At 41.1% G+C, this 12,506-nt stretch overlaps 1 protein-coding gene across 5 annotated transcripts in view; it reads left to right on the top strand.

Moving 5' to 3' along the window:
- IRAG1 (inositol 1,4,5-triphosphate receptor associated 1) overlaps window positions 1–12,506 on the top strand; it is a 125,106-nt gene that overhangs the window by 77,753 nt on the left and 34,847 nt on the right. For all 5 annotated transcript variants that reach the window (XM_038569032.1, XM_038569033.1, XM_038569031.1 and 2 more), the window contains one exon: window positions 7,355–7,478. In XM_038569032.1, coding sequence (XP_038424960.1) covers window positions 7,355–7,478 — 124 coding nt within the window. The remainder of the gene's footprint in view (window positions 1–7,354; window positions 7,479–12,506) is intronic.

Here is a 12,506-nt window from a genome sequence, read left to right as displayed (position 1 = left end):
GGAAAACTCAAGTCTCTTATGATGATTGTTGGTTGGTCCTCTGGGAGATGGGGAAGATCCTTATCAGAACATTCTGGAATCTTAAGAACTTTGGCTCTCCTTCAGTTTCGGAGGATTGGGAGGTTCTTTCCTGCTACATTTGGTCTTTCCAACAATCTAACAAGTTCTCTTCACAGACCATTTGTGGGATGTTTCGATCCTAATCATTTGCAGGTCACTTCAAGGCAAAGAGATGTGAGGCTGACTGTGGCCTAGTTCCCAGGCTGCATGCTGGGAATGCAGAGGTGAAAAAGACTCAGGCTCTGCCATCAAGAAGAGGGCCTTGTCTTAGCTGTCATTATTAGTCCCTTCAGCTACCTGAACAACCTCTTATCCCATCTGTTGCCACTCTTGACCTCCCCACCCAGCTCAATCCACTGTTCATACTGAGCCAGAGAAATTTCTGAAATGCAGATTTGGTTCAGCATCTTCAGGGGCCTTCATTCTGCCCTTAAGATGAGCACTAGAATCCTTAATAGGATCTACAAGGCCCTGTGTAATTAGCCCTGCTCCCCTTGCCTGCATCTTCAAGGGCCACTCTCCTCACTCAGTATCTTGGCCTTCCTTCAGCACAGGCTGTCCCCTCTACCAGGAATGTTCTTCCTCTCATCCTCTTTGCCTAATGAATTCTCATTTGGTCTTAGGTCTCATTTCTGCTCAAATGTCACTTTTCTAGTGAATACTTTTCCAGCACCCCCAGATCCTTCTCTCATAAAATCTACCACAGTATGAAATATAAAAACATTATATGTTTCTCTAATTAATCTCTGTCCCATGAGGTAACAAGCTTTCAGAGGACAGTGACCTGTTTTGCTTAGTATTATAACCCTAGCTCCATGCCTGTTGCCTGGATCATAGTAAGCACTCAATAAATACTGAATAAGGAATGCCTGGGTGGCTCAGCAGTTGGGCGTCTGCCTTTGGCCCAGGATGTGATCATGGAGTTCCGGGATTGAGTTCCGCATCAGGCTCCCTGCGAGGAAGGGGGGGGTCTCTGCCTGTGTCTCTGCCTCTGTGTGTCTCTCATGAATAAATAAATTTTTTTTTAAAAAAGTAAAATAAAAAATAAATACTGAATAAATGAATGAGCTCACCTTCATCTTCTAGGAAAGGAAACACAAGGATAGACAAAATCACTGCAATACGTTAAGACTTTACAACACAAAGTACCTAGGAACACTGAGGAAGAAGCAGCCAGCTCAGTAGAGGTGAGTGAGTCAGGGCAGGATTCTGGCCAGGAAAAGCAGCTTTGAGCTGAGGAAAAGAAGGGCATCCCAGGCAGAGGGAACAGCAGAAGCAAAGGTACACATGCATCTTCTAGTTCTTGGCATCTTCCAGGAGCAGAAGGAATCCCATGTGAACCAAGTGTCGGTCATGTGTCCTAACAAGATAGGCAGCAAGTGTTCATAGGGATCCAGGAAAATGAAGGCTTTGAGGGACAATTAATGGGTTTGAACGTCATTCAAGACCCCTTGGAAAGCCAGAGAAACTTGAAGATAAGAAAGCATCAGGTTCAAAGCTGAGTGTGGAATAATTCTTCTCAATAGATAAGGAAAGCTGGCCTGAAATGGGAGAGGCTGGAGGCAGGGAGACTGGTAAAAGGGTATGGAAACAGCATGGTGAGAGGTGATAAGACTGTAGATTGAGATGGACAGTAGGGGACATGGGAGGGACAAGTTTGAGAACTATTTGGAGGTCAGCTTGGCAGGACTTGGTAAAGAGGAGAGACCAGAAAGACCACCAGATGTGTGTCTGCATGTCCAAGGATGTGATGGTGTCATTAATGAGGATGGGGAGCAAAGGGACAAGAGCTCACTTGAGGAGGAAGACATCAAGTTTAGGTTTGGATGTGGTAAATGACCATGAAGAGCAGCTTGAATGCTACAGTCTGACAGACCTAGTTTTGTATCCAGGCTCTACCACTAATTAGTTTGGACACTGGGAAAATCTATTTAACTTATCTGAACCTAAGTTTCCTACTTTGCAGGTTCCCCAGAAAATGAGCATAGCAATATTTATCTTGCAAGGCTATTGTAGGGAATGAATAAGAAACTACATCTAATGCAGGCTGATGCTTGATAATGGTGGCTGTTGAGATTGTTTTTATCATCTCGATCTAAGTGACAATGTCTAGAAAGTAGTTGGATATCTGGACATGGAAATTGAGAGAAGTGTGGGCAGTCTGAGCTCAGAACCCCCAGATCTCAAACAGGGAAAAGTGCTCCCTGAGAAGATCAATCTGAGAAAAGTTTATCCCCAACCAGTAGTTTTGGTCTTTGGGGAGTCATCCTGTGTCTCAGAGCATCTTTAATCAGAAGCCCTAGAAGTTATTTTTGTAAGTTCTGGAGATTTCCAGAAACAAATGCTTTCATTGGAATGAGCTAATACAGGCAGATATTTTTAAAATAATTCTACTGTTAAAATACCTCAAGCACATTACCAAAATATTCAACTAATAGTGAAAACTACAAAGAAAGTAAAAATAGTTTATACCAAATACCCTCTTCCCCAGAAATACAAAAGGAAGAAGGAGGGAGATTATGCTAGATTGCTAGATGTACTTATTTTAGACAAAAAGTATGAAAATTTACTTAAACTTGAATTAAAGCAGAGTGAAACTGCAGGAATTGCTGAATTTTGGCAATTTCTTCCTCTAGAAAAGAGATTAGTTTTTAAAAATTTAAAATATACATTATGAAATGCATTAAGAGTTTGGAGTCATTGAGGTACTTTTTTACATTTTTCAAATTTGGATTATTGACTTCCTAATGGAAAAGATGAAAACAATACCATTTCTTCCCCACTTTCCTATTTCTTCCTATCCTTCCATCTCCAATACACAAATGATAATTCTTTTTATACTGTCAAAGCTGTAACATTTACATTTCATTCTGTAACCATAATTTCCATAGTTGGTTAGCCTTAAACTTACATATAAAAGGATTTAATGCTCACCATCAGTCCCTTTACGATGGCTCACCATTCCCAAGTTTATGATTTTGATTTATGGCTTGTTTAGCTAGATTTTATTATCCAATAGTTTTCTTAGAAGGGCTCAGAGGTGCTGTTTCCTGAATTCTAGTATGTTTTAAAATGTTATCTTTGTTCTTGGAGGACAGCTTGGATAGTTTTAAATTCTAGATCATCCTTTTCCTTAGAATTTGGTAGATGCTACACTGTATTTAATGTTGTAGAGAAGTCTGAGACCAGCTGATTTCCAGCACCCCTCAGTCTCCACCTCTCCCTGTAGATGAGGGTAGTTGGAGAAGCACTTCTTTAACCATATATATGGATATATATGGGTTTTCCCTAACATGGTATACTCTTCCGATCTGCAAGTTCAGCTCTTCCCTCAATTGAGGAAAATTCTTTTATATCTTTGAATATGTTCTTTGTTCCTTTGGTTCACTAGTTCAGAGACACTACAATCTGTAAATTCCTCACCAATATCTCAACTACAGTTCCCTTATTTAATCTCTAAATACTTTAGTCTTTCTTTCTTTATATTCCTTGAGCTCATCTCAATCTCCCCCACCCTCTAATTCAGTTTGAGACTGTATCTGTTTCATTTCTTCATATTTCCAACATTTTGGTTAGTTCTATACTTTTATAATTTTTTGCATAGTTATTTTTTAGTCTTCCATTTATTTCCTTAAATCGTAATCTTCTTTCATCTTTGTGTGATCCTCTCATCTCACCTCTGATTTCCTTTTTTCAGGTTCTAATTTCTCCTTGAGTCAAAGCATTTGTGGTATACATTTTTCATAAAAAATGCATTTTTGATGTGTTTTTTAAATCTATGCTTCCATTCTAACATCTGTCTCCTTCCTATGTTTCCTTTTTTCTTTCCTTTTTTGACTATAGTATTTGTGCCTAGTTGCCATGCCATTGTTTTCATTTTATTTCATTTTTTTAAACATATGATCTTTTTTTTAAAAGATTTTATTTATTTATTCATGAGAGATACAGAGAAAGGCAGAGACATAGGCAGAGGGAGAAGCAAGCTCCCTGCAGGGAGCCCGATGTGTGACTCAGGGATAATGCCCTGAGCCAAAGGCAGATGCTCAACTGCTGAGCCACTCAGGCGTCCCTTTTATTTCATTTTGATATGAATATTTTCACCTGGATTTTCTCTTTTCCTAGATATATTGTGTAGGTCAATTTTCATTGACTTCTTCCTACCTTATCTGAGATCTCTGTCTTCCCTGCCGTGCTTAACTGAAGACTGGGTATTTTGTGTCTGCTTTATTACTGTTTGGGTGGAGTGGAAGAGGGGAAGTTTAGATGGACTTGTGGGTAGTGGTGTTTGTGGGATTAGTTTCTGCTCTTTTCCTATAACTTTGTTCATAGTCTAACACGTGAGTTTATCACACCACAGTGTGGGCATATCTTATTCTTTTGAGTGAGTAATAGAGGATTATGGATTATTTCCCCAGTTCAGGGTAGAATTGTAGAGACAATCTGCCCAGGTGTTTATTTTCCAGACTTGACCCAACTATTCCTGGCAGCCACTCTCACTCCCCTGCCAGATAGAGGAAAAAATAGACAAAATCTAAGGAGTTTGGCTACTATGCTATTTTTTATAAGTGGTGGTCAGGGGTAGGGGCAGCTTCAACTGGGGCTTTCCATGTGTCTCCTGTCCTCACTTTATTGGATGGGTTTGTTTTATTTATTTTCTCTTTTGTTTTAATTTCTGGTAAATCCCTCCATATTGTTTGAGATAATCAGCTCTGGTAGAATGCTGTGCAATCATTCTCCTTTCCTCTTCCCTCCTACACAGTAAGAAAAGCAAATAGCACAGGCAGTTTTTTGTCTTGTTGGAGTATTGTTGTAGTGGCATGGAGATCCTTCCTTTCTGAAGAAAGCTTCTGAATCTCCTCTGGATGCTGCTTGCTCACCCCCTCAGTCTACTTCCCTTTTCATTCTGTAGTATTATACTCTTATCAGAATTCTTCCTCTTACATCTTCCTCTCAGTAATGATTCTTTGAGGGGAGAAGAAAGGGCTATCAAGGGTGGGAGCTCTACATTTATTCCTGGAAAGTTCTGTCTTTCTCTAACCATTATTTTTTTTAAAGATTTATTTATGATATAGACAGAGAGAGACAGAGAGAGAGAGGCAGAGACACAGGAGGAGGGAGAAGCAGGCTCCATGCCGGGAGCCCGATGTGGGACTCGATCCCGGGACTCCAGGATCATGCCGTGGACCAAAGGCAGGCACTAAGCCGCTGAGCCACCCAGGGATCCCCTCTAACCATTATTTTTAAAGATGATTGCCTTTTCTTATACTTGAGAGTGGCTGGTATATTTATGGTCGGTTTAACATTTTTTTGTAGTTGTTGAGTTCAGGAGGAAGACAGCTGGTTCTAGGAGCCACAAGTTCTAGGATCACACCCTTCAGACAGCCATCTTATCAGGGCTAGAAGGCCTACCTAGTTACTTTTTTGGTGGGGCAGGAGAGGCTCAACCTAAGCAACTTCCCTAGGCAAAATCCCCTAGTATGGCTTTTACTTGATTTTTAGATCTTGTATGGTCCAATCAATAATATAGATTTCTCAGGAGTCCACTGCTTGATTATCTATCTGCTGGGTACAGTGTAGATACATAAAGGTATAGTGAGGCAAGAGGCACCACAAGGTTCACATCATCTGTCAAATGGAAATGTTGGAAAGCAGTAAGTGCCAAGACAGAACCCAAGAGATGACAAGTAGCTAAGAGAACATCTAGTCCAATCTTATATCCAAAGAAGGATCACTGACTACCGCATTTCCAACAGATGGCCCTCCAGACATTGCTGGGATACCTTGAGTACTGGAAAACTCCTGAACACTGTTCTGTTATTAGAAAGCTCAAAATATTTAAATATCCTTTATCTTGAGACAAAATATAACTCCTCTCTGCATGGTCTCCTTTTGGAGAAACTTCTATTTCACATGACTCCCAATCTTAGCTCCACTTAGATGGCTACCACAAATATGCCTATAGTCCTGATATCTGGCCTGGACTACAATTCTGGAAAATGATTGAGCCAGTTGGAAATCTGCTCATGAGAGATGGTATAACATGGATAAGTCCCACATGCAAATGGAAAGTAATCATTATATGGGATGAAGATACCTGATTTGGCTCAAGTAAAAGAGACTTGAGGCTTTTAATCCTAAACGTACTATAAGCCCATAGTAAGGTGCAGTGAGTCTATACTGCATGAATAACAAATGTCAATGCCAGGGACATTTGCCAGTGTCTTCCTGAGCTTGTTAAAGCATATCTGGGCCTCTGGGATAGCAACAACCGGAATGCATGCAGGCAGAGGATGATATCTAGAGGTCATGGGCCATAGTGGGTTGCAATGAGCAGTTGGGAAAACAAGGGTAAAGCCTGGAGAAGGGAAGCTTTAGAGAGGTACAAGAACTGTCTTCAAACAAGAGAAAAATTTATGGAAAAGAGAATACTTGGTTTGTTCTTTCTACTTTCAGAGCACAGACCCAGGATAGTTTTATGAGGTAACAAAAGACTGTTCATTGGTTCTTTTGGCTAGGAGGCATCTATTTCTGAGATCTATAAAAGATCTAATGACCTTAGCTTTACCCTGGAAAAACCCTGTTTCTATTTCTATCTATGGGGATATGGAACCAGATTTCTCGGTAGGACACTGGTGATTGAACCATTCAATTCACTGGAGGAAGAATGATGGGACAACAGGCCTCTTTAGAAGCCTGCCAAAGAGAGGGGACTGTTCCAAATATTATAGCTAAAGAGCAACAAGCTTTCAGTTGCCAGAAACAAACCTTGAACTCCAGACACAAGAGCCTGCTTGGTACTGTGGAAAGCAATGGGGAGAACTAGAATTTAAAGAAGATGGAATTGGGGCAGTCCCGGTGGTGCAGCGGTTTAGCGCCGCCTGCAGCCCAGGGTGTGATCCTGGAGACCCGGGATCGAGTCCCACGTCAGGCTCCCTGCATGGAGCCTGCTTCTCCCTCTGCCTGTGTCTCTGCCTCTCTGTGTCTCTCATAAATAAATAAATAAATAAATAAATAAATAAATAAATAAATAAATAAATAAGACGGAATTGGTTTGAAGTCTGACTGCCAGTTACTAGTTTTGTAACTTTAAGTAAGTTATTAACCTTGCTGAGTCTTGGCTTATCTACCTATAAAATGAGATGATTAAGGTCTAGCACATTGGATCATTGTGAGGATAAAATAACAATTATAAAGCCGATCAAGTGTAATTAGGTTCTTATAAACTGAAGCAAGGTGTCAACAGTGCTACTGTGATTTCAGACATTCTATAAGTTCAGCATTCTGGTTTTTTCAGGGCTTCCTTCTGAAGTCTCTTCAGCTATTGAGGAAGAAGAGTCAAAGAGTGGCTTGGATGTCATGCCTAATATTTCTGACATGCTGCTGCGCAAACTGCGGGTCCACAGGTCTCTTCCTGGAAGGTAAAATCAGGGCATGGGTTGCATAAGACACTGTATTGGGGGGGCCCTGTACTAGATTCTAGGTAGGACGTAGTGGACCAGCCTTGATTTTTGAGCCTAGAAAGGTCAAAGTCTAATGGTCCAGATAGGGCAAATGCATCCAAAATAAAAAGAGTAATAAAGAGCCACATACAGTGATCCTACCTCAAAGAGCAGGTGGGTTTCACAGGTGGGCATGAGGTATCACCAGAGGCTCATGGCAGCAGAGAGTGGTGGACTTTGGCCCAGGAGAAATGGTTTCAGTCCAAGATCTATCATTTACCCATAACTGAGAGATTCTAGGTCTGATACTTGCATAAATAGAGATGTAGAACATTTGGAACCACATGAAGGATTGCTTAGAAAATCTACCAGGCTCTTCCACACACAGGAAGAAAGTGACTTCACCTGCCAAATGTCAGCTTCCTCACCTATACAACAGGAGTATAAGTGCTGTCATTGGTAGGATGCTGCCCTAGCTAAAAAAGGGTATGGTAGCAGGGACTTAAGACCATGTCAGCACATGACAGACCCTTGATAACTGTATTGAAAAGTGAATAGTGGGCAGCCCAGGTGGCTGAGCAGTTTAGCACCGCCTTTCGCCCAGGGTGTGATCCTGGAGACCTGGGATCGAGTCCTGTGTCGGGCTCCCTGCATGGAGCCTGCTTCTCCCTCTGCCTGTGTCTGTGCCTCTCTCTCTCTCTCTCTCTCTCTCTCTGTGTGTGTCTCTCATGAATAAGCAAATAAAATATTTTTTAAAAAAAGTGAATAGTTTGGAGTATAAAGGAGAAAAGAGACACAATTCCTACTAAAAAGAGACAATTCCTACTAAGCAATAGGAATTGGGTGGGTGTCTGCAATTGAGGCATCCTGCCAAGCCCAAGTAACCTGGAGACTAAATTATTGGGGGCCTGGGAAAGGCCATTAGGGAGAGCAATCAGACATAACAGAACTCCCTGATTTGTGGGTAAATATGAAAGGAAAACAAGTTTTGCCCAGGGGATGTGATGTGTTCAGAATGCACACTATAATCACCTAAAACACAGAGTCATCAGGACAATATTCAGCAACTAAGCCAGCATTAGGAAAAGTGCCAGAAACAAGTCAGAAGCAGGCTGCATCCACAGCTGGAGGAGGGTGTGGGTTGGGCCAGTTCATCTCAGGGAAGGCAGAGAGGGGCTGTCCAGAGGCAGGAAACCAAAGGAAAAGCACTACAGCACACTGAGAGCATGTTTACATGCTGTGTCTTTTGGTGTTTGTAACAACCCAGTGAGGCAGAAATGGAAGATTTTATCTTCAGTGAGGGAAGAGGCAAAGCAACACGCTAACAAGTGACAGAGTCAGGAATTGAATTCAAGGTAGGCTGATTTCAGACCCAATGACTTTCTATCTATACCAGAGGCCTGTCACAAGTACCAGAAGAATCACTGGTACCCTTTTGTCTGTAAGGGAAAAGGCTGGTGAATAGTGTGATTGGCTCCTTTTTCCTCAGTAAAGGTGAAGATAATTAGTATCATTGGAGCTCACCTCCAGCTAATTAAATTCTCTCAGCTTCCCCAGGGTAGGGAAACTGAGCTGTTCTATCTTCTTTGAGTAAGTTAATAGCCACTAGCTACCAACCATGAGGCCGGACTGAGTCTGCATGGGCCTTCATGGTCAAGGAAGAAGATCAGCTTCTGAATATGTGGTCCTGGCTCTCAGAATGAGGTCAGTAGCTTTCATGCATTGTGTCAATTGCCATATTGCCCAAACTCCCTGCTTCAACCACCAAACCAGGCTCTCTGCTCCTGGCCTTGGGTAAAGGCTGTTTGCAGCTTAGGCCCTTGGCTGGACCCAGAACTTCCTACCCTTGGTTTGGGGCTTGGGATAGATAGGCAAACAGTTGCCCAGCAGAAGGAAGCCAGAGCTTCAAGATTCCTTCCCCTAGAAAAAGTGTGGAGAAATTACATTTGAGTTTTAATATGGGGTTGGTTTCATGATCTATATGGGCTCTGTGAATTGGGACTGGACCATACCACGAAGGAGCTCATGGAGTCAACAAGTGGAATGAATTCAGTAGAAAACCCAGGTCTGGAACCCAAATTAGGGACATAGTCAGTGGTTGATTAACAAGAGTATAGAGGACATGCCACTGAGTCAAACACCAATCGGAGCAATAAACAGGCATTAATCAATAAGTAGTCATTGAGTGCCTCTTATGTACCAGACATTAGAATGGAGAACAAGCAGACACAGTCTTTTTTCTTATGGCACCTACATTCTAGGTGGAGAGACAAATATTATTCAAGTAACTAAATGAACAATTTCAGACAGCAAAACTGCTAAGACCAAAGGATAGGCACATACAGAGAATGACACAGGAATGGAACATTGGTAGATGGTCAAGGAAGGCCTCTGTGATAAAGTAGTAATTAATATGAGACATGCAAATCACAAAATGAAGCCATTCATGCAAAGATTTTGGTGAAGACATTTCCAGGCAAAAAGCACAGTAATTTCAACAAATGGTGCTAGGATGATTCAATGCAAAAGAGTAAAGTTGGAATAACTTTAACCTCACACAATACACAAGAGAAAAAAACAGATGAATAGTATTTCATCAAAGTTAAAAACTTTTTGCAGGGACACCTGCTCAGTGGTTGAACATCTGCCTTAGGCTCAGGGTATGATCCTGGAGTCCCCGGATCGAGTCCCACATTGGGCTCCCTGCATGGAGCCTGCTTCTCCCTCTGCCTATGTCTCAGTCTCTCTCTCATAAATAAATAAAATTTTTTAAAAAATAAAATAAAACTAAAAATTTTTATGATGCAAGCAATACCATTAAGAAAAAAAATCAAGAAAAAATCAACCATCACTCATCAAACCCACAGAATGTGACAAAATATTTGCAAATCATGTATTTGATGAGTGATTTGTTTCCAGAATATACAAAGAACTCTCTAACTCAATGAAAATATAACTAATTTGTTTTAAATGGTAAAGTAGACACTTATTCAAAGAATATATATGAGGGGTCAATAAACACTGGAAGGATGTTCAATGTCATTATTATTTAGGAAATTGCAAATCAAAATGTTTATGAGATTATCATTTCACATCTACTATAATGGCTACAATAAAAAAGGTAGACAATAACTAAATATTGGTGAGGATGTGAAAAACCAGAGTCTTTGGTAAAGTAGTGTAGCTTTGGAATAACAGTTTGTCAGTTCTTCAAAAAGTTAATATGGAGGGGATCCCTGGGTGGTTTAGTGGTTTAGTGCCTGCCTTCAGTCCAGGGCATGATCCTGAAGTCCCGGGGTCAAGTCCCACATCAGGTTCCCAGCATGGAGCCTGCTTCTCCCTCTGCCTGTGTCTCTGCCTCTCTCTCTGTGTATCTCTCATGAATGAATAAATAAAATCTTTCTTAAAAAGTTAAATATGGAGTTACTATACGGTCCAGCAATTCCACTCATGGGTATATAACAGAGAGAAATGAAAATATGTGTCTACCCAAAAACTTATACATAAATGTTCAATAACAGCATTTTTCATAATAGCCAGAAAGTGGAAATAACCCAAATGTCCAGTGAATGGATAAATAAAATATGATATATCCACACAATGGAATATTATTCAGCCATAAAAATGAAGTATTAATATATTCTACTACATGGATGAACCTGAAAATATTATGCTAAGTGAAAGAAGCCAGTCACAAAAAGCCACATGTTGTATGATTCCATTTATATGAAATTTCCAGAATAGGGACATCCATAGAGTGAGAAAGTAGATTAGTGATTGCCTAGTGCTGGGAATGGGGGCTGGGGTAGTTGGAGAGTTGATTACTAATGGGTACAGGGTTTTTTGGGGGGATGATGAAAAGTTCCAAAATTGACTATAGTGATTGATGGTTGTATAATTCTGTGAATATATTAAAAATTACTGTATTACAAATTGTAAAGGGATACATTTTATGGTATGTGTATTATATTCCAAATAAAGCTATTACAAAAGAGTGGGGCGGGGAGGAAAGAATAGTAAATGCAAAGTCCCTGGGGCCACAGTAAAATGTGTCTGAGGAACAGAATGGCCAATGGGAGTAGAGAATGGGAAAAGGAAAGTCTGGTAGGGGCTGGTTCACAGAAGACCTTGATTTTAGTCTAAAGGTCTATTTATGGGGGTTTAAATTCTGAGGCAGGCATTGCCATTCCAAAGTCTCATTTGTACACCACAAGCTGGGCTTCCTTCTTTTTTGGAGGCTCATGGCTCTGCCCCCTGGCTCTCTCTACCAGTTCATAAGATAGAGCTCTCTGCATCAGGAACTGGCCATGTTATGTGGCTTTTTAAAACTTAAATCACACCTCAAGTCCTCAGGGCTTTGCACATTTAAAAAAATTGTGTTCTATGGCAAAAAAGCAGAAAATGAATTATCAAAATAGTAGGCTTTGTTATAATGAATGTATATTTCACATACTATCCAAATAAAGCCAAGAGTCAAAGGCAAGCTCAACGAGTTTTGATAAATTTGTTTAAGCAATATGTGTTCTATATGACAGTCAAGATTATGTTGGCTGACCCAACAGAGGAAAGGGCTTGAGGGGTGGGGTTGTGACAAGCATTGTAAGCATCAAACATCTTTTCAGTTGTTTGTTCCATGCTCTGTACTCTGCTGACTTGATGGCCATGGGGTCTTGTTGCCTCATCCTCACAGGAAGGCTCTCACAGTCCTTTGTCAGGGGTGAGAATCAGTCCCTTGCAGAGATAACTGACCCCTACCTTTGCTCTTGGGGTCCCTCCACACCCGTCAAAGGGAGGAAGCTGTGTTTCCTGAGAATCTTATCGATGGCATGCTCTGTTGCCAAGTCCTGTGACGCTGGTAGGACCCCTCCCAGTCCTCCCACCCCAGTACAGGAAAGGGCCCGTGCATTATTTACATTGTCTGGGTTTCAGAACAGGACTAGCTTTAGTCACCAGCAAGAGCAGCAGCAGCAGAGTGAGTGTGCAGAAAAAAAGACTGTTAACTGTGGG

This window comes from Canis lupus, chromosome 21 (assembly GCF_011100685.1).
Source record: "Canis lupus familiaris isolate Mischka breed German Shepherd chromosome 21, alternate assembly UU_Cfam_GSD_1.0, whole genome shotgun sequence".
In the NCBI taxonomy this organism is placed as follows: domain Eukaryota; kingdom Metazoa; phylum Chordata; class Mammalia; order Carnivora; family Canidae; genus Canis; species Canis lupus.
The sequence above is the reverse complement of the archived record's forward strand: the minus strand, read 5'-3'. Positions and strand labels throughout refer to the sequence as shown.